General features: G+C 36.6%; 1 protein-coding gene across 1 annotated transcript in view; it reads right to left on the bottom strand.

Moving 5' to 3' along the window:
- The window catches only part of LOC107599220 (misshapen-like kinase 1), a 50,260-nt gene that overhangs the window by 20,339 nt on the left and 6,766 nt on the right, over positions 1–23,155 (bottom strand). The window contains exons 2-10 of the mRNA XM_016290754.1: positions 22,070–22,135; positions 15,348–15,438; positions 14,776–14,906; positions 14,180–14,234; positions 11,700–11,778; positions 9,953–10,128; positions 9,204–9,273; positions 6,414–6,624; positions 2,352–2,462 (exon numbers count right to left, since the gene is read on the bottom strand). Coding sequence (XP_016146240.1) covers positions 2,352–2,462; positions 6,414–6,624; positions 9,204–9,273; positions 9,953–10,128; positions 11,700–11,778; positions 14,180–14,234; positions 14,776–14,906; positions 15,348–15,438; positions 22,070–22,135 — 990 coding nt within the window. The remainder of the gene's footprint in view (positions 1–2,351; positions 2,463–6,413; positions 6,625–9,203; positions 9,274–9,952; positions 10,129–11,699; positions 11,779–14,179; positions 14,235–14,775; positions 14,907–15,347; positions 15,439–22,069; positions 22,136–23,155) is intronic.

Here is a 23,155-nt window from a genome sequence, read left to right as displayed (position 1 = left end):
GAACAGAGGTCTAAATCAAGTTTATACTTCTCCAAGGCCCAAAGATCCCCTCAGACCCCAGAAGGTTGAACCTGTAGGTTTCTTTTTATATATATATATATATATATATATATATATATGAGCAAAAATGCATTTGACTGAAAGTAAAGACATTTATAAATGTCACAAAAGATTTCAGTTTAAAAAAAAAATCTGTAATTTTGAACTTTCTACTCAAGAATCCTGAAAAAATGTTTTCAGGACACATATTTATACGGTAGCATGTTCAGTACCATACTGAACTTAAATGTACTTCCATAATTTATTTTAACGCTTTCATTGCAAAGTCATTAACATAGTTAAATAATTATTTACAAGGTCATATACTACTTGAATATACATATACATTTTAAGTTTACTTATTGCTTTATTTTAATTTGGGAGGGTCAATAAAACATTTAGCTGAACTTGGGCTTCTTAGCTTTAGCTTTTTAACTTTAGTTAACTTTAACTTAATACAGGTGCATCTCAATAAATTAGAATGTCGTGGAAAAGTTAATTTATTTCAGTAATTCAACTCAAATTGTGAAACTCGTGTATTAAATAAATTCAATGCACACAGACTGAAGTAGTTTAAGTCTTTGGTTCTTTTAATTGTGATGATTTTGGCTCACATTTAACAAAAACCCACCAATTCACTATCAACAAATTAGAATACTTCATAAGACCAATAAAAAATATTTTGTTAAATGTGAGCAAAAATCATCACAATTAAAAGAACCAAAGACTTAAACTACTTCAGTCTGTGTGCATTGAATTTATTTAATACACGAGTTTCACAATTTGAGTTGAATTACTGAAATAAATAAACTTCTCCACGACATTCTAATTTATTGAGATGCACCTGTACTGTATTTTCCTTCAATGCATATTTTCTTAAAATAATTGAAGACTCCTGTTCCAAAACATTTAAAGGGATAGTTCACCCAAAAATGAAAATTAATTACTCGCCCCCATGTCGATCAAAACCCGTAAGACCTTCGTTCATCTTCGGAACACAAATTAATATATTTTTTGATGCATTCCGAGAGCTTTCTGACCCTACCATAGACAGCAATGTAATTAATATGATCAACGTCCAGAAACGTAGCAAGGAGATCGGTAAAATAATCCATGTGACATCAGGGGTTCAACCGTAATTTTACGAAGCTACGAGAATACTTTTTGTACGCAAAGAAAACAAAAATAACGACTTTATTCAACAATTCGTCTCATCTGCGTCACCCTAGCACCATTTTGGAGAGTATCCACTGAACGCAAACAGCATATTCTGTTCTGTGTCTGACGCACCACACGGATACATTGTTTTCATTCAAATCAAAGCGTAAATAAACGTAGAAAACGTATCAGTGGATACTCTCTAAAATGGCGCTAGAATGACAGAATTTTCATTTTTGGGTGAACTATCCCTTTAAAAACAATCTGTTCCAAATTCCCCACTCTGATTCCAGCAGTTGTTTGATCATTAAAACACTATTTAGGAGTCCCGTAACATGAGTCAAAACTGGCTGAGGACTGACAAGACCAGAGCAAAGAAACAGAGGTAAGAGAAAGAAAGGTGTGTGTTACCATTAGCAATGCCTGCTCCTGCAGTAATTGCTGCTGCAGTATCTCTAACTGCCGCTGCTCTTCCTCCAACTTATGTCTTATAAACTCCTATAGAGAGAGAGAAATGGGGAGCAGTGGAGGAGGAGGAGGAAGAGACGGATCAGAATAGACTCAAAAGGATAGAATAAAAAGATATTTGAGGGAGTGGACAGATACACCTGTATGTGTGCAGCCTCTGAAGAAAGAGGCAGACATTTTAAAGAAGTGTTTCTGATGGGCTTTTTAAAATGGCTGAAGACACAGAGTGAAGAGATTTGTTCCACGTGCTTCATTCACCTACCGCGGTAGAGCCGTAACATCACACCACTTTATAATCTTAAAATGGCACACAGCGAGTGTTTACAAGTGGTTCCTGTCACTCCGAGGAATGTGTTGCGTATGCGGTTGTTTTAAGCAGGACAACTGAAGGAAGTGTGATGTGAGGCATGTACATGTGAGGTCGTTTTGAAGAGTGTGTCCTGTGGCACACTGTGCACTAATTCATGCCGATTGGTCTTTTGTGTTTCTGTCAGTTTGAATTGTATTGAATGTAGGGCTGCACACGGCTCACCCACACACACACACACACACACACAGCGTTTGAGAGCCTGCTGCCATGGCAACCACTCCACAGACATTCCAGGACCAGAGCTGTGCTGAGTGGAATGCCCACGCTCTGCCGCGATTGGCCGGCCGACTGCAGTTCTTTGGCTGTGATTGGTTACCTGCTCTCTCTCTGCCATCCTCCTGTCCTCATCTCGTCTCATGTCATCGAGTCTCCGGTGAGGAGCTTTATCCTGTTGCTGCCGCACCATCTCTCTCTCCTTCCTCTGTTGCTGTGCGTGTGAGAGAGAGAGAGAGCGAGAGAGAGAGAGAGAGTGAGTCACTTTAACATATTTGGCTGAAATAATAAGAGCCTTCCTGCTGCTAAAAAAAAATAAAAAATCTAATGCTTTTGAGAGGGGAAATTAAGGGGGAGAGAACGAGTAGCATAGCCAGAGAAAAGATTAAAATGAGGGAGAGTGAAAGTGACTAAGACACTGGGCACCGTTATGGTGAGAAAGGGTGAATATAGTGATACTGGCGAGTCAGTGCACTGCGGCGCTGTGTTCAGTAGGTTAGTGGCTAGATGGTGCTGTGTGCTGGTGGCAACCTGTAGATGGTCTATACAGTGTGTTATTTATTTATTTATGATTTAACGCCATGTCATGAGACCACTGGTGAAAAGTTTTTTTTAAATACATTTGTTTAAATTACAAATTACATAATTAGACTAACAATTAACTCCTCATGTTTATGTAAAACTTGATGATCATGTTCTCTAAAGATTATTTGAGAAGGTCCAAAGAAGATTCAATGTGCTTCAATGGAAGATCAATGACACAAACATACTAAGTATTATTATTATTATTATTATTATTAATTACCGTTTAAAAGTTTGGAGTATGTAAGATTATTAAAGGGATAGTTCACCCAAAAATGAAAATTCTGTCATTAATTACTCACCCTCGTGTTGTTCCAAACCCATAAAACCTTTGTTCATCTTCAAACACAATTTAAGATATTTTTTTTTTTAAATCTGAGGACTCTCTGACCCTGCCATAGACAGTAAGGTAACTACCACGTTCAAGGTCCAGAAAAGTACCAAGATGATCAACAAAGCAGTCCGTGTAACATCAGTGGTTCAACTGTAAAGTTATGAAGCTACGAGAATACTTTTTTGCGCAAAGAAAACAAAAATAATGACTTTATTCCACATTTTTGTCTCTACGCCTCACTTTGGACGCGCATTTACGACAGTACCATGACGCGAGCGTGTGGCAGCGCTGACCCAGATACAGCGTGATGACGTCACGTAGTTACCTTGCGGTCTATGGGAGGGGTCAGACAGCCGTCATATTTCATCAAAAATATCTTAAATTGTGTTCGAAGATGAACGAATGTCTTATGGGTTTGGAACAACACAAGGGAGAATAATTAATGACAGAATTGTCAGAAACTAACCCTTTAAATATTTTTGAAAGTCGTCAAACCAGTAATATTGTGAAAAATTATTACAATTGAAAACGCTTGAATATATTTTCAAATGTAATTTATTCCTGTGATATCAAAGCTGAATTTTCAGAAGCCATTAGTCCAGTCTTCAGTGTCACTTGATCCTGCAGAAATGTAATACTAATATGATGATTTGATGCTCAAACATTTCTTATTATTGTTGTTAAAATTACTTGTGCTTGTTTTTTTTTAAATAAATTTTTAAAGAATTCATCTAATAGAAAGTTAAAAAACAGCATTTAACACAATAAAAATATTATAAATAATATAATAACATATACATATATAAATAAAAGTATTACTACACAAATTTTTTGTGGTAATGTATTATTAAACTAAAATATGGTCCCACTTTATATTAAGGAGCCTTAAAGCTGCAGTCCGTAACTTTTTTTTGGTTAAAAATGATCCAAAATCAATATTTGAGCAAGTACATAACCTGGCAGTGTTCAAAACTATCGCCTTACTTTAGCCCGATTCACAACAGTTGGCTTATAATAATGTTTTCTAATTTGAGTGGTATTGGTAAGAATTTGCGGGAAATTCGAGCATGGCACTGCGTCATTACGTCACGTCTGTAAACATAAAGAAATTGTCCCGGCTACTAGGCTATCGCATGTGAGGATCCTGCAGGTGGCGGTTTATAGCCTTTTCTCGCAGCAGCTGGAATAATTAAATGTATCATTTTGATGGCAGATTGTAATCCATAAAGGATTGTGTGTTTATGAAACACATGTGAATGAAATTAAATTATACTCCAGTTATAAACGTGCTTCTGATTACAGATAGCCTGGGATTACAAAGATTTGTATTTTAAAGAAAACCAGTTCGAAGGGAGCATACTTTGCTTTTTGGGTTAAAAGAATTTCTTAACATGAAATTCGAAGAGTATGACAATTAGATTAGACTGTGCAGAAATTGAAATCTACACGCTAATACACACTATACTCATAGTCACCAATGCTGATGTTGTTAACATTAATCATTTGAGAATAAAGTATAACAATAATAATAATTTGAACGGTTTGATGTGATATGAGCTAACCGATCTTTAGATTTAATCACCATTGGTAGCGAGATTTATGGTAATGTTTTTTTCCTCAGTTGGTCAGAACAAACGTGGCAGACTTGTTACTTACTTGTTCAGATGGCAATATACGGTGAAAATTCTTATTTGGGTCATATTCCAAGACGTAGGATAGAATCTGTGATTGTGAAGTACAGTAAATAGCCACACCGGTGCGGTGACTGACTGCCACACATACTCTTCAGAACATTAGATTCATCCGCGCTGGAGCCGTGCCGACTCACAACCCACGCAAACTAGATAATTCCGCACACAGCTGCAATTCCAGGTTTTCAAACAGAGATGGCGACAAAGAGGTAAAACTTACGGACTGCAGCTTTAACTACTATGTACTTACATTTAAATGAATAATTTGATACAATGCACTTATCCAGTAAATACATGTTTTTTCATGGTACTTATATTTAAAAAAAATACCTGCATGTAATTACATCTGTAATTATTTTCTGTAATTACATTTATAGTTACACTGTTGACCCCTCCCTTACACCTTAACCCACCCTTAAACCTACCCATACCACCAAACCTGTCCCTAACCTTACCCATATCCCAACTCAATGGCAGCATGTGTTTTGCAATACAATATGAACACAATAAGTATATTGCACTTATTTTTATGTAAGTACATAGTAGTTAAAGCCACTTTTCTCATATTTTCAATGTGGTCTCAGATTTTTGTATCCTACTATATATAGTTAATTTAGTGCTGTATTCTGTAGCCCCCAGCAAACATGTCTTGATCCCACATGGACTTGATTTAATTAGCTTAAGCTGTAAGGGGCTTGACTTTGAGAATCTCTCTTAGAGTATAAAGGCAGACATGAATATAATGGCTTATGATGCTTAGTACATAACAAATACAAACACTCCTTTGTGCTGTAGCCTATTCCTTACCCCATGTCTCACTCAGCTAATGCAGTGCTAATCAGCCATTGTGTCCTTTCACGTTCAGGGACAATGACCGCTCAAACTAATTAAATTAAAAATTTGACTTTGCACAGTAGTTCTCACTCATTTAACTTGCTCGTCTCTCTCAAATCTACCTATATGTATGTCACAAAATTCCACAGATACTTCCCTCTGTTCATTCTAATGAACAGAGAGCAGCTCTAGATAAGATAAAAATGTTCAGCAGTTCAAACAAACACTGCTGTAAAACTGGCTCTGAAGTATGTGTTTTTTTAAAACATCATGGAATATTCTAGGACAGGAGATAAAATCTACAATACCGCAATGATTAGATCACCAACCAATGAAAACTGTGCCATTATTTACTCCTCATGTCATTCAGTAACTGTAACACCTTTCAAGAATATACTGGCCACTTTTTTAAACATTATGAAAGCAAATAAAGACTGGGACCGTTACACTTCTGGAAGTGATGAATAGATCAAGATTTAAGTCATTTTGGAGATCGACAGTCCTTGTCATTTATTCATTTACATTATAATGAAAGAGTTGACGAAGGAAAGGAAGTGAGCATCATTTCTGGTTAACCATCACAATAATCTTTACAAAAAATAAATAAAATTTGGCCAGTATGTTTATACTGGCACCTTACATGATTGGCACTCTTCCCATATCATTTCCTGTTAGAAAAGAGATCACGTTCAGTAACTTTAATGTGCACGTCTAAGATGCATACCTCCTCCAAGCGACGCCTCTGTTCTTTCTGCTCCTCTATCCGCTTCTGTCGGTCATGCAGCAGCTGGCGTTTGTGCTCCTCAGGGTCTCTGCGCTGAGCAGCGAGCTGCGCCTGCTGTCTCTTTAAGGCCTCTGAGCGCTCCTTATTCTCCTGCTGCAGCCGCAGGAAATCCCTCCGCAACGTCGACTCACCAGGAACATTCAAAATGGAGCTTCAGACAGACATAAACAATTCAAGAAGAGTTAGCAGATATAAACAGAGTTTAGAGTAGAGGTTGGGCAGTGAAGACAAAGTTCCGTGGTTTTCAAGAAGGACTGCAGTACGTTCATTTCTTTCTCAGGTACATAAGTGTCATGTACTCATGTGCATTAAAGAATTGATCCATGTTGAATAATAAGGAGCCATCTAGTCAATTCAATTGACAGTACATTAAAAAACATACATACAGACAGTATGTATGTTTTTCTTTAAGTCTAACAGTATTATTAAAGAGCCGGATGTTTACGTGTCAGGGGTGAGGCTGCAGGTAATGCCTCAATATAAATATCTGGGAATACTGATTGATTCTAAACTTACATTTAAAGCTCAAGTTGTGACGTGACGTGACATGTGACCAAGTATGGTGACCCATACTAGGAATTAGTGCTCTGCATTTAACCCATCCTTAGTGCACACACACAGCAGTGAACACACACACCGTGAACACACACCCGGAGCAGTGGGCAGCCATTTATGCTGCGGCGCCCGGGGAGCAGTTAAAGTTAAAAAGGTTTGTAAGCAGGTTAAGTTTAATTTCTATAATTTTAAGTTTATTAGAGATTATATGTCATTAGAGGCAGCTAAGATGTATATGTATTCTATGGTTATTTCTCACATGACTTACTGTTTAACCACCTGGTCTCAGGCGAGTTCAGTGACTCTAAAACCATTAGAGTCTTCTGAAAGAAATCGGTACATTATCATCATTGTCTAATACTGAACAAATATAATTTGTTAAATTGGGAAAACATGGTTAAGTATGCAAATGTATGCTTGATGTATAAAATTATTTATGGTTTATCTTCTCCCCCTCTTAGTCAGTTAGTTAGTATTAGAACAACTGATTATCGTTCTACAAGAGGTGCATTAAGAGGAGACTGTATCATACCGCTTAGACGAAATAATTTTAGTCAGTCTGCTTTTTCTGTCAAAGCTGCACGAGAATGGAATACTATTCCGACAACTATCAGAGATCTAGACACATATGCTTTATTTAGGGTTCAGAAGAAGAATTGGTTAATTAGCACTCCGATTTGTCAACACTAGAATTTTATATTTGCTAGCTATCCTATTATTGATTGTATCTTGTTTGCATTGTTTTTATTTGATTTCATTGTTTTTTAATAGAATACTGTATGATTTTAACTATGTAATTATAAAATTTTGTAGTATGTATTTTTAATGAAATTTAATTTTAGGGTGACTTGTCCAGGGGCTACGGATGTAAAATAGCCTTTGGCTAATTCTGGTACATTTACAGGAATGTTTTATTAATGTACAATGTACCGGTCAACGAAATAAAGTAAAAAATAAAATAAAAATTCAATTCAAGTTTATTTGTATAGCGCTAAATGATACCATTTGTTGCAAAGCAGCTTTACTGAAAATTAAGTTTCTACAATATATTTAGTAGTAGCTTGTCAGTGGTGACTATGTCAAATTGATGTACATATGGCAGAAATGTATGGTAAAATTCAGTTAATGACGTAATCAAACAAACGATGAACACTAACAGCAATGATCTATGCAGATAAAACAGTTCCCTAAACAATTTCATTAAGGGTGAAAGAGTAACTTCTACCCACAATTACAAAAATAACAATTCACTTCCAAATAGCAGATTAATAGTCATGTTTTGACAAACAGGAAAGTCCCGCCTCAAACAAACAAAAGCTTACCTATTCTTCACTCATTCAGACATGTACAGACAAGTCCAACTCAAGTCTCAAATCTTTTCTCATACGTTTTTTTTAATCAAAAGATAATTTCATTGAAGCAAAGTTTCTATTAAGTTATGTACTAGTTCACTTAAAGTCTCAAATCAGTCATCTACATGTCAGTTATCTACTAGTTTAAGTGAAGTCTCAAGCTAGTTATCTACTAGTTTGTAGTAGTAAGTTATCAAAGTTATCAACTATTTAAGTCACTGGCAAATTATCTACTAGTTTAATTCTCAAGACAGTTATCAACAAGTTTAAGTCATCTTAAGTCAGTTATCTATTAGTTTAAGTGAAGTTTCAAGCTAATTTAGTTACCAATTTGAATCTAATCTCAAGTGAAATTACCAATTTTGATGAAGTCTCAGGTCAGTTATTTAGTAGTTCAAATCGAGTTTTAAGTCAGTTATCTCCTAGTATAATCAAGTATAATAGCTTATCTAACAGGTTAATTTTCGAACAGTCCAGTCTCAGGTCAGTTATTCAGTAGTTTAAGTCAAGTTGCAAGTCAGTTATCTCCTAGTATAATCAAGTCTAATAGTTTATCTAACAGGTTAATTTTCTACTAAGTTTTCTAACAAGTCGAGTTTCAGGTGAATTATCAAGTAGTTTAAGTCAAGACCCTAAAGTTAAACTAATGTAGAGTTTCCATCTTTAAACTGGGATAGGAGAACATCATAAAATTTACAGACATCAAGTTAGTGAGTGAATACTAAATGTCAATAACATTGCAATTAAAATGATCTGGGGGCGTTTCTGCAGCGTTGTGTAGTGCTATGTATGGTTGTGTAAACACAGATGCTGCCGTGTTTACCTGGATTCTCTCTCATCTCCTCTGTTCTCATCCTCTTCATCACTACCGCTGTACTCGTACTCGGTCTCCTCTGAGAGGAATCAAGACAAAATGAGAAAGAGAGAGGCAGAGAGAGGGAGAGGAGGGCAGGAAAATAATGAGAAAGGCTTTAGGCATTAATATAATATGGCTAAACACAGTTTATGTAGACTGCAGCACTTTTAGAGTCTAAATCTTCTGCATTCTTCCTTAACTGATACTGTATATGCTCTAATAACACTGCTGAAGGCTGCTGGCTGGATGCATTTTTAACTGTTCCTTGGTCTTCATATCCAAAAAGAAACATAATTCAAGCACAACTGTGCTATTTGATTACACTACTGACCACAGATCTCACGACTTACTCTAAGCTACGCCAGTTATGTGCAAGCACCACTTTTGCAAGCCAAGTCCACCTCTGATTGGATGGGAGTTTTAGTGACCTCACTGCGCAAAGGCAAGTAAACAAACTTTATTCAACATTCTGTTCCACCACAGATCCCCGGCGTGCAAATGGATGGATACATAATCATCTATAGTCGCAGAGGAGCACCTGCATCTATCCTGACTCTTAAAACAAAACTAATTCAAAAACTGGATTAATTATTAAACACTTGTATCAGAAAATGTGGAACAGAAAGATTCTGTCTTGGGTTTCTGTGATTGACAAAGCTCTACTGTTCTTGTCTATAATCATTTGTCAAGACATGCAACAACACACATAAACATACCTTTTTCGCCGCGTTTCTTGCGTGTGCGGTCGATGTGATCTTTGAGCTGGATGCGGACTTGTCTTTCAGTGGGCTGGTCTCTGATGAACGAGTGCTTCAGTAGCTGCTCTGTGGATGGACGACTCGGATATGACTTCACAAGACAGCCCTCGATGAAGTCAATGAACTTCTTCGACCTGAAAGAGACAGTAAAACATGAAAGAAATGAATGTATTAGCAGGAAAATAAATTCAAGACAAAACCCGATTATGGAATGCTGTTGTAAAGGGCAATAGGGAATGCCCTACAATGCGAAAGCTTTTCAGGCCAGTTGGTGGTACAGCTACTTGATCCATCGGGTAAGTGCTGCATTAACACTACATCACTCGTTGACAAAGTCAATTTCTTTTTATGCCACGAAAACACAGGGTTTTCTGTTATATATAAAATACTTGTTGCTGTGAATTCTACTGATTTCTAGGTCACTAATCAAAAAGGTAAAGTCAGCTAGCTAACAGATGAAATGCTGTTGAAAATGGGCAAATACGTTGTGACATTCTTGGAAGCTGCAGTTAGAAGGAGCTGAAAATGACTGATAAATAAGCAATATTTTACACTGTACGCACTGTATAACAACGTTATATTATTAATACTGTAAAACTTTTTGTAAATAAAGTAACTTGTTTGTTTTGCTAAAAACACATTTAATGAAAAAATAAATACACCATGTGTGTTTGGGGATTTTTTGATGCTTTTGAAAGAAGTATCTTATGCTCTTAAACAGTAATAATGTGAAATAGTATTACAATTTAAAATAATGATTTTATATTTGAATATATGTGATGGCAAAGCTGAATTTTCATCAGTCATTACTCCAGTCTTCAGTGTCACATACGGTGGTTTTGTGTTTGAGACATCTCTTTATATTATCAATAATAAAAACGGTTGTTGGTTAACATTTTTGAAAACTGTTCAAAAGAACAACATTTATTTGAAATAGAAATCTTTTGTAACATTATAATTGTTACTGTCACTTTCAATTTAATGCACTCCGTGCTGAATAAAAGCATTTCTTAAAAAAAAACAAAAAAATTCTACTTTTAAGCAGTGTAGAATAGATTTCTTCCTGACATAGAAATAAGCATTTTAAAACAAGAAAACTCCTCCTTGATTATATAACTTTCAATATCAAATTTTAAAGAAAAAAAATCTAACAAACAAATACGAACAGAAAACACAGAAAGAAATGGCTGTTTTAAACAGTCAGGAAGCAGAGTGTTACACATCATTGCTAACAAGACACAATGCAGTAAACTGAAACATGGCTGCCTTTAAATCCCAGCCCAACATATGCTCCATCTCTACTTCTTATAGCCAGCTGTTCAAGGGCAGGGCTCTGACCAGAAGGACTAAAATAACTCCAACCCGAAAACTAAATCACAGCATGCCAATATATGACAACTACAACCAGCCACCAGAAAAAAAGAAAAAAAAAACATGAAATGAATGAAGAAAGAGAAAGCATTTTTTGTCATACAAAGCACTCTATATGTGCGGAGATGTAGGTGGGTGTAAGAGCAAACACTGCAAGTCCGGTCTGAGAAACATTATTAAACAAGGAAACTACATATGAGAAGAGAAGCTATATGGATTGCAGCGATCATAAGTATGCAGTGCGTGTATATATAGACAAGGGAAAAAAGGGAGGGAAGGAAGAAGGAAAATATAGCTTGATCTTAAAATAACAGCTGAGACAGTGTGTCCTCACCATTTCTTGGACTTCAGTTTAGGAGGAGGGTTCCGTGGGATAAGGAACAAAGCTCGCATGGGATGCATGTCACACAACGCTGAAGGAAAGAGCAGAGCAATCAAACACGCTGATAAAAGACTCTTTCACCCATGTGTCCAATTATCAGACTAACTGACTCAAGAGGTGACAACAATTCATGAACGCAAGTAGAACAGTGACTGGGTCGCTGCTACACGCTGTCCGTGTGAGCGGGTGATTGTTTATGTGTGAGAGAGAAAATATGACTAAGTGTTGTGTTGCATAAGTTATGACAATGGAGCATAGATCGACCTCCACCTCTGATCTCCTTTTTCAGGAGTGCAAAATATCACAAAATAAATGTTGTTTAAATTGATGATTTACATTTGAGTAATCTACTAGGTACTGATTTTTTTACTTTTTAATATATATATTTTTTTTTATTATTACGCCTTTTGTTTAACTGGCATAAAAGGAATGGGGAAGAGGGAGGTTTAGTATCATTGTTCGTTTGTTTGCTTGCTTTGTAAAACATGAAATGATTAAAGTAATTTATTAAATTTTTCTTGCATACCATTGGAATCACTTCCATAATTTTTTTTTCAGCCAGCGAGTTAGAAAAACACTGACAGCCAATCAAGAATTCATTCGACTTTAAAGAGCTCGAGCATTTAAAATGGCAGACGACAACTGTACACTTATAACAAACAGAAATATTTCCTCATAAGCAGGGGTGCACATAAGTTTTTCAGCCTGGTTCTCATAAGAGAACCTGGAGATTTGGTTTGGCCCTCACACTGCACATAGTGTGACCCATTAAATATAACTATAAAAATTAATTAATAATAGTGATAATATTATTGCACTTTATTTAGTTATTTTTTTTATTAAATAATAAACAAAATAATAAAGTGTGATAATACTATAAAATATACTATACTGTAAAATAAAAAGGAGTATTAAATACAATTACAATTATTTTATATTAAACTTAAAAATAAAATGCTAATATTTACTTCTTTTTTTATATAAATTTTCATCATTTTCAACCTTAAATCAGCAGGCTTTTTTTTTTGGCGGGTTGCCGGCAAGTAGATATATGCGGTTTCGGGTTTAGCGCTGCTGATTGAAGAGCCGTGAGTCAGTGAATGAATTGTCACAGTTTAGCATTGTGCTTTGAAAACAGCAGCGGGTAGCCTAGATTTATGCTTTTGAATAGAAATCTTATACAGTACAGTTTGTCGATCTAAAATGGTAATTGTGCATTAACAGCGATCAACCATGTCGGTATGCAAATTCGCTGTCAGAACTTATTTATACAGCGCATTTTTTATTTTGATCGTGCATGCGGACCACTTATGTGCAGTGCACCCCTGCTCATAAGCCATGTACGTGCTTTGCCAGGAGTTGTTGGATAATAAAAAATAAGTTGACATCCTGAAAAGTTATCATCCATTACTTTCAACATTAATATAGTTTTAACTGAGAGTTACTGTAAATGGGCCTTCATTTCTGGCTGTCTATTTGGATTGGCTGAGCAGTGTTTAAATAGCTATCACTGCTTACAAATATCATTCCGTTTGCATTTCAGACCAAGGTATGCGAACAGTATGGTTATAGTAAACTTAAAAATAAAATGCTAATATTTACTAATACTTATTTTTTTTATATAAATTTTCATCATTTTCAACCTTAAATCAGCAGGCTTTTTTTTTTGGCGGGTTGCCGGCAAGTAGATATATGCGGTTTCGGGTTTAGCGCTGCTGATTGAAGAGCCGTGAGTCAGTGAATGAATTGTCACAGTTTAGCATTGTGCTTTGAAAACAGCAGCGGGTAGCCTAGATTTATGCTTTTGAATAGAAATCTTATACAGTACAGTTTGTCGATCTAAAATGGTAATTGTGCATTAACAGCGATCAACCATGTCGGTATGCAAATTCGCTGTCAGAACTTATTTATACAGCGCATTTTTTATTTTGATCGTGCATGCGGACCACTTATGTGCAGTGCACCCCTGCTCATAAGCCATGTACGTGCTTTGCCAGGAGTTGTTGGATAATAAAAAATAAGTTGACATCCTGAAAAGTTATCATCCATTACTTTCAACATTAATATAGTTTTAACTGAGAGTTACTGTAAATGGGCCTTCATTTCTGGCTGTCTATTTGGATTGGCTGAGCAGTGTTTAAATAGCTATCACTGCTTACAAATATCATTCCGTTTGCATTTCAGACCAAGGTATGCGAACAGTATGGTAAAAGCAGTAACGGTGGTAGGGCAAACTCATATATTCAACACTTTTTTGATTATTAATTTAAAAGCAGGAGCTGTAATGGTGACTTCAATGTTAGTGTAATGCAGCCGGTACGAGGGACTGATATAAAGTATATACATAAGGTATATGTTCTTGTTCATAATAAGGCCTGGATCCACACTGAAATATGAGGCTGCATCAGTAAACACAAAGACGGTGTACTTACGAGGTGCTCCTTCAGCCATCTCTATAGCGGTGATTCCGAGAGACCAGATATCACTCTGTTGTAAAAAATAAAAATAAAAAAGACATATGCTATTGTACATATAAAAATAAGTAAATAAACACAAACACATGCAATCAATAGAAGAATTGCAATTTTGTATCAAATAAAAAGAAAAAAAGAATAACATTAACATAAATCAATGCACTGTTTATTTTGTATTAACATTAATGCATATCATGAGCTTAAAAGTGGAAAACAAAAGAATGTTTCCACATCAATAGAGGAACCATTTCCTCTTCTGTACTCATTGAAACCGAGTGAAGGCACGCATTCAAACCAAGCAGAGAGAAAAAAAAAGTGTTGTATTGAGTATCACTTCACTAAATAATGACCAAGCTAAATATCACATATAAAAGGTTTTTATGGCAATTAATATTAGGCCTACTTTAAATGTCAATATATTAAAATTGACAATGCTTATTGACCCACACACAGGTGTACACAACCGTTCAAAAGTTTTGACTTCTTTTAAAAAATCTGACCAACCCCAAACTTTTGAACAGTGGCGTACAGCAACAGTTAGAATCTCATTTTACCCTATAATCATAGGTGGAGTCAGGATTCTCATCACAGGCAATGACTTCTGGGGCCATCCAGTATGGAGTGCCAATAAAAGTGTTTCTTCTGCCGACTGTACGATCCAGCTGTGCGCTCACCCCAAAGTCCACTAGAGAGAGAGCGAGAAAAGAGGAAGCAATCAGAGTCTGTATTATTACAGGACACTTTGTGCTTACAAACAGACTTATGAAACCTGTTGCGCAGGCCAAATGTTTATATTCATCTATGCTAATTCCTTCCCTCTCATACACGCAGACACACTCTTCCACTTCCGCCACACTCTCCCTCAGGTTGTGGTGTGTGAAGATATTTTTGTCATGGTGTCAGGCCTATATTAATGAGCTTCGGTGCTTTGCTCTAGTTGTTAAAACATGTTCTCTAATCAGACAGGATATAGGCTAGACAACACACACACACACACACACACACACTCAAACACACAAAATAGCTATGCAAATCAAACATCACTGTATCAGACAGCCCTGAACCAAAAACAAAGTTTATGAGAGACTCTGTTTTTCTTAGTGTGACAAGCAAATATCTCACTCACCGAGTTTAACCTCTGCGTTCTCTGTAAGCAGTACATTCTGTCCCTTGATGTCTCTGTGGATGACTTTATGAGTATGGAGGTGAGACAGACCCTGAGGAGCAGAGTGACAGTGTTTACTGGCTGTGCGACATTACATGTAATTACATGAAACTAAAAGATTAACTCAAGTAAGGCTGCAGTTAAGTGTCATGTGTCAGATATGTAAAGTGTATTGTTAAAGCTGACATGAAAAGGAAATTGTGATCCGTCTTCTAGGGCTGAACGATTAATCAAAATCAAATTGTAATCGCGATTTGGCTTGTTGTGATTATTGAATCTGCTCATCTCTGCATGCGCTGCGAGTTTGAGCCGCTTATAATATGCATCTAAAAAAGCAACACACGCCAAACATCCTCCCCAACTTAAGAAGCATTTATAAACCTGCTGTCCAACAAAAGAGAACATTTAATAACATGATTTTACTCCACAACACCAATCAAGTTCATTTTCTGATCTGATGTGGCTTCTTATCACAGAATGAGGCAGTAAATATATTCTAAACTGTAATAAAGGCTATGTAAATTAGCATTGGATTATAAATTTACTATTTATTATTATGGAAATACCCAAGATGACTTGAAGAGCACAGATAAACCATAGTGTCACCTTGTGTGTTTACGGTTTTCATGTGTCATCACTTCAAGTGTTTCTATATTCTTTTTATTCAATCACAGCAATAGCTCACTGCAGAGTAAATGGGTTTAGCTTACGTGTAGCTCTCCTCGCTAGACGTCTAGGGGAAACAGCAAATGTAATTTGTGCCCATTGAGTAAAGCTAAATTATCCAACCACACCTTAACCCTACCCACAGTTCTATTCCTCCACCCCATTAGATGTCCAGAGAGGAGGAGCTGGAAGTCATTTGACTCTGTAGTGAGTACCACTTGGCGATAGCTGGATGCCATTGTCCATATTAGGGATTTCCTGGAATGTCATTAGTTCTATTACTTCTGTGATGCATATTTGAAGTTTCCTTGCTGTTTTTTTTATTTGTTGTAAAAATCCCATTTTAAATCACAAATCAAAATTTTAATCAGAAAAATCACAATTAGACTTTTTTTCCCCAAATCGTGCAGCCCTATCATATTCTCCTATCATTTTTTTAAACTAAGCACACATAAATCATTTATAATAAGCACTGCAATATTTAAAATCCTGTATCAAATGAAGGCCCACCTTCTGAAATACGAAATGTGCTGTGATTGGTTAGCTGGGCCAGTGTGTGTTGTGATTGGCAGCACTCGGCACCTGGTCGGGAAATGTCATGCCCCTTACCATAGCCGCCTGCGAGCTTCAGTGTAAATATTGCGTCAAAATCAAATCAATTTGAGCGCAATATAAACCCAGATGATTGTAAGCACTCTAAGTTTGTCTGCCTTGGGAAAGCTAGTCTGTCTCCGACATAGTGATAACACTCATTGCGTTCTCTAGTGCAGCTCAACCAGGTCTCCTCCCAGTCGTCGATATTTGTTAAATATTGCGTCAAAATCAAATCAATTTGAGCGCAATATAAACCCAGATGATTGTAAGCACTCTAAGTTTGTCTGCCTTGGGAAAGCTAGTCTGTCTCCGACATAGTGATAACACTCGTTGCGTTCTCTAGTGCAGCTCAACCAGGTCTCCTCCCAGTCGTCGATATTTGAGATATCACAAATCCCGGAAAATATTGTAGTCCAAACGAGTCGTTCATTGTAGTTTTTGAAAAATAATTTCTGTTAAATAAAATATTTTCCGACTTTTGAAGTGGACTTTGAGCTTTGTAACTTCGCAGATCTCTTTTATGCTCAAACAGCAACATTACAGACTAACTAAAGTTGAAAAAGTGAAAAAGCATAATAGGACCCCTTTAATGTTTTTGTCTTGTCGCTCCGGCCGGACAGGGCATCACAGTATGGTAAGGGGTGTAACATTTCCTTCACACGCTTGAGGAATTCAGCCAATCACAACGCACTGGATAGCTGGCCAATCAGAGCACACCTAGCTTTTCAGAACGATGAGCTTTGTAAAAATCGACGCGTTTCAGAAAGTTACTCAATCAAGACCTCTGTAGACCAATCAAGACCTTCATAGAGGAGTAACAATAATGTACATTGTGGAAAATAATGTTTTTTAACCTTAAACCGCACAAACACATTTCATTACACCAAATACACAAAACAATGTTCTTTTTAGCAGAATCATATGACCCCTTTAAGCTCTCTCGATGCAACAAATGCCTCGTTTATAATGGGTTTTAATGTTTTTGTCTCGTCGCTCCGGCCGGACAGGGCATCACAATATGGTAAGGGGTGTAACATTTCCTTCACACGCTTGAGGAATTCAGCCAATCACAACGCACTGGATAGCTGGCCAATCAGAGCACACCTAGCTTTTCAGAACGATGAGCTTTGTAAAAATCGACGCGTTTCAGAAAGTTACTCAATCAAGACCTCTGTAGACCAATCAAGACCTTCATAGAGGAGTAACAATAATGTACATTGTGGAAAATAATGTTTTTTAACCTTAAACCGCACAAACACATTTCATTACACCAAATACACAAAACAATGTTCTTTTTAGCAGAATCATATGACCCCTTTAAGCTCTCTCTGAAGTATTGTGTTTAACCCTCTGGGGTCTGAGGGTGTTTTGGGCTCTCATGTCTCTTTGTTGAGTATTTGCTGAGTTACAGTTCATTTTAATGACGCATCTCTAAATAAAGATCACGCAGACCAAGGCGGCAGACAGCACACCCTGTTTGCTTTCTTTATTTTATAAATGCACAAAGTTCTGTTGTTATTATGTGTGTATACATATAAAAGTAGACCCTTTACAGATTTGATTGATGTATTGCTCTTATCTGTAAGATCAAAACTGAAAGTGTAATTTAAGTTATTTTCGGTGTGATCAGGAGAAGATGCCTCAAAACGCGTATCCGCGTTAATCGACCTCAGAGGGTTAAATGGACAAATTCACTCATAAATTGTCAAAATGCCCATCTTGGTAAGTATCCTATAGCAGACATAGCCGGCTGAACGTACTTACAGTGTCTTAAAGTGACAGCACTTTCTTAGTATTAATCAAACAGCAACAACAAACAAATCACTCATTGCTCTTGACTGAATAGCGTTTGTACCTTTAATAAAGATTAATCTTTAATTTATACAGTCAAATATGCAGTGATGTTTTACATTTCATTATTCAATTTCTGTACCTAAAAACTAATGTTAGACCTACCTAAAAAAACAAACAGAAAATCACTGTTTATTTTATTTGTATCTTTACTCTATTGTATTTATTTGTGCTGTTGCTTGTAGTTAGATCATTCTTATTTTCTTTATTTTTATTTGACAGTATAGTTTTTCCCTAAACATGGCACATACCGAACCGTACTGAAACTGTGCTGCAAACCAAACCGTGAGTAAGTTGAACCGTTCCACCCCTAGTTTCTACTAATCAAAGAAAAAAAAAAGATTTTCAGTAAGGTTTTGCACAAAAATGTTAAGCAGCAACTGTTTTCAATAATAAGTCATGTTTCTTGAACACCAAATCAGCATGTTATGATTTCCAAAAGATTGTGTGATAACATATATTAAAATATAAAACAGAAATTGAAAAAAAATAATACATTGTAATAGTATTTAAAAAGATTACCGTATTTTTCGTCAAATAAATACTGACTTGGTTAGCAAAAATATTCCCATAATATATAAGATATAATATTAAGATATCTGACAGACCCCAAGCACAAAACTTCCCCAAATTTCATCAGATGAAAATTTTTATACACGTTCAAATAAAGGTACGTTATGTATATTTAACACTATATTAATTAATCATCCAAAACTACTGTAGTAAAACATAGCACTTTAAGAAATGTCACACTGTGTATAAATGTATACACCGGTCTATAAACTACATATTTAAAACTACACTAAATCTAAGCTGGATAGACTACTTCACTATCTCACTACTACCCATAAACTACTAATACACCACATCCTGTATAACCTACAGTACACACTCATTATACACAGTACATAAACTATAGCCTCACTACAGCCCATAAACAACACATTTTACAAACAATAGAGCCTGAAGTATAAATTACACCCTACACACTTTTTAAAGAAGGCTCATGTCATACATTGCAATAATTACAGAGGTATGTAGGGTTAAAATCACTACACGAGACTGTAAGAATAAAGACTTATTACACACTACATGGTCACATGGTTTCTAGATACCATTCCCCTCTTAATATGCAGACTATACGCAAGTCATTTGTAGAATGATTTATCAAAAAATAAATAAATAAAAATGTAATAAATCAACCAATGGTTCAAACTGTTAAATGAGTTTGGGGCAGGGCTATCTGTTTAACTGACCAATAAGAAATGAGGAGAGCTTTGGGGAAATCTGTTTGAAAGCAGCATTATTGTTCCAATTCTGTTTGGTTACACTAGCAGTGAGGAAATTACACAATTTAGCTTTAAACAGTGAAATTCATTTGCATTTAGTCTGTTCTTCATTCATTTTTCCTCTGTCAGCTTCCTCCACTCATCAGGGGCGGCGCCAGAGAATTTTGAACGCAGGTGCTGAGGGGGTGCTAGATCATTGACCGGGGGAGCTGGGCAATTAATAGTAAATATAACCAAAACAGGTTATTATTCTTTTTTTTATAAATAATAAAATAAATATAAGGAAAACTCGCCCACTCGATTTTGTAATATTCTCTAATTATGTAGTCCGTATGAAAAGGTGCATTTCTAGTAAAGACACGTCCATGAGGAGATGGCGAGTCAGCGTCGGAATTCGGCAACTTCATCTTTGCAGTCGACACGGACTCAGAAAGCACTAGTTTATTAATAACCAACCCTAATCAAACACACCTGAAACAGCTAATCAAGGTCTTACTAGGTATACTTGAAACATTCAGGCAGGTGTGTTTAGGCAAGTTGAAGCTAAACTCTGCAGGACACCGACCCTCCAGGACCGAGTTTGGTGACCCCTGATGTAGGGTGACCATACGTCCTCTTTTTCCTGGACATGTCCTCTTTTCGGACCTAAAAAATTGTGTCTGGCCGGGAATTTCTAAATCGTCCAAAATGTCTGGGATTCGGCTTTTGCTTTCTTCAGTCGCCATTCATTGTGCGCGTTTTTGTTTTAGAGCCCTGCGAGGGACTGATTTATTAATCCCGCTCCCGCTGAATTTCTGACCATTACCGCCCGCTCCCGTGATTTTTGTGTCCAGTCCCGCCCACTCCCGCAAACATTCTAATATAGCATATCATTTTCGCGCATCGGGGAGACACTATCAATATGCGGAGTATTTAAATCTCTTTTGAATGAGCGCTCGCTGTTCACTCTCACAATCACGCGCACTCTGTGTAAAGGAAGATCAGATATTTGTCAGTGAGCTCAGGACCTGTTGAGCAGCAAATCCTCCAGCATGATCTGTCAGTCATCTCTCCTCTCAACCTGTGATCAGTCAAATCTGACTCCTGCAGCTTGTGTTGGATGCAGGGTTGTCAAGTCCACGTTTTTTTTTTTTTCAATGGAATTGGGCTACTTTTAAACTGTTACCATGGGTTGATTTTCCCCGTTTGAAATGTTGCATAAATTACATTTGACTGAAATGCTTGTATTGAAACATTTTGCATTCTGTGATAAAACTGTGCTAGATGTTAAGTTTTGTGAAGGATGGCCACTGGTAGGAAGCTTTTTAGCTGTGTTTATGATCAATATGCATAACAGTGACTGTACATGTAGAATATGTATTTTAGGTATGGAAATTACATATTTTGAGTTTTGTTATTTGGGATATGGTCATTGCGTTAATTTGGGCATTACTTTAACCACCAACCAACCACACCACAGCCCCCCTCACCCACTGTCCTCTTTTTGGAAAACTAAAATATGGTCACCCTACTTTATGCGCAAGCTTGATCGTGGAATAGGCTATAATTAGCCTGCCTATATATTAAAGGATGGTTTAGTATATTATTATATTAATCAATATAATAACAAGGAAGCACACCATTTTTTAAATAAAATTCTATAATGGCATTACGAAAAGTGCGACAGCTGCAAATCACGTTGTTATTGCATTGCCCGAGTTATGCATGCACAATTTTTTTATTATTTTGTTTCTTTTTTCATTATCAGCTTATTTATTAAATACAATAGGCTACAGCATGCATATAATTGATTCCAGGAAAAAATTTGTGGGGGTGCTATGGGGGTGCTTTTGTCTTTCTTGGGGGTGCTGAAGTACCTGCTAGTTCCTCCCTAGCGCCACCCATGCCCCTCATCCAGGCGTCTTCGTCTCAACACGAGTATTGACAGGTCTGAGCACAGCTGCAGTGATCTGAGTTACTCTGTGTGTTATTGCACCACGCTGAGAGTGCAATGACATTCTCACACATGCCCTCACGTAAACATGCACACAACTGCTTTAAACCACTTCTGTCCTCAGTTACTCATGTACCAACAGCAGCATCTCTAATCCATCTCCCACTGAACCCTTCATCGCTCTCGCTTTCAAACACATATGGCTCATAACTCGATTCTTCTAAGAGCATAAATGGGAGATTTATTTATCATTTGAGGAGCCTTCTATTATTGCGGAGTAACAATAGGATAACATTTACTCCTAACGAAACACTGCTGTCACTCTTCCTCTCGCCCTGCATAGGTCTTACCTTGTACACTTGTCCGTAGGTGCCATTGCCCACGACCTCCACCAGCTCAAAGATTCCTGCTGGGTCCTGGAAGAGAAAGACCATTTTTAGAATGGTAAAATCATTCAATCATGCAAAACCTCCAAAGTGAAGATGATTTGGATTTAGTCTGCAATAGTTCTGTCTAATACCAAAACAAACCTTTGAGGCTTAGACCAGAAACATATTTTACGCAAGAATGTGAATGCAGATGCCACCGCTTGAACAACTTACTGTCAAACAAGCAGTCTAAACATACCTGATGTGTACTTATTGCATTGGTCTGGCAATAACAAGGAGAAGGTAGAGTTACCTTCAAAAGTCTGTGCCAATAAAACTTTTTTTTTTAAATAATTTGATGTATTTTTCCAAATATTTATTTTTTAAATATATTAACAGAACTGTTCAAGTTCTATTAGGTAACCGGAATATTTAAAGGGGTCATATGATGCGATTTCATGTTTTCCTTTCTCTTTGAAGTGTTACAAGCTCTTGGTGCATAAAAGAAGATCTGTAAAGTTGCAAAGACTAAAGTATCAAATCCAAAAAGATATTCTTTATAAAAATTAAGAGTCAACCACGCCTACCTAAAACGGCTCATTCTAACACGCCCCCACATGTCTACGCCACTATGTGGAAATATTAGCAAAATGCTGCCCAAATGTGCACGCAAAGAAAGAAGGCGTGGTTTCAGGAACAGCAGTAGTGTTGATGCAGCCATGTCAGGGAGATGCTGTGTGATTCAGTGCGAAAGCAAAATCACTTTATTTGGCCTTCCAGACGTAGATGCAATTGGGAATCATTGGTTAATTTATTTACAACAGAACAGCACAACCCAGATGTTCGAATTTGTCCAACGCATTTTATGGACGACAGTTTTTTTAACCTAGAAGAGTACAAGGCTGGCTGTTCACAATCACATTTCTAAAAAAAAATAAAAATAAAAATAAAAAAGGGGTCAATTCCGACTTTGCTATGACAATCTGGCGCTTCTGAATCAGCGACTGTAAGTATGTTTTGTTATCAATTTAAGTATTTGCGATTGACTGTTCAAATGCGGAGTTTTGC

Source organism: Sinocyclocheilus grahami, unplaced genomic scaffold, assembly GCF_001515645.1.
Source record: "Sinocyclocheilus grahami isolate Dianchi unplaced genomic scaffold, SAMN03320097.WGS_v1.1 scaffold262.1, whole genome shotgun sequence".
In the NCBI taxonomy this organism is placed as follows: domain Eukaryota; kingdom Metazoa; phylum Chordata; class Actinopteri; order Cypriniformes; family Cyprinidae; genus Sinocyclocheilus; species Sinocyclocheilus grahami.
Note: the sequence above shows the minus strand (reverse complement) of the source record. Positions and strands in the feature narration are given on the sequence as shown.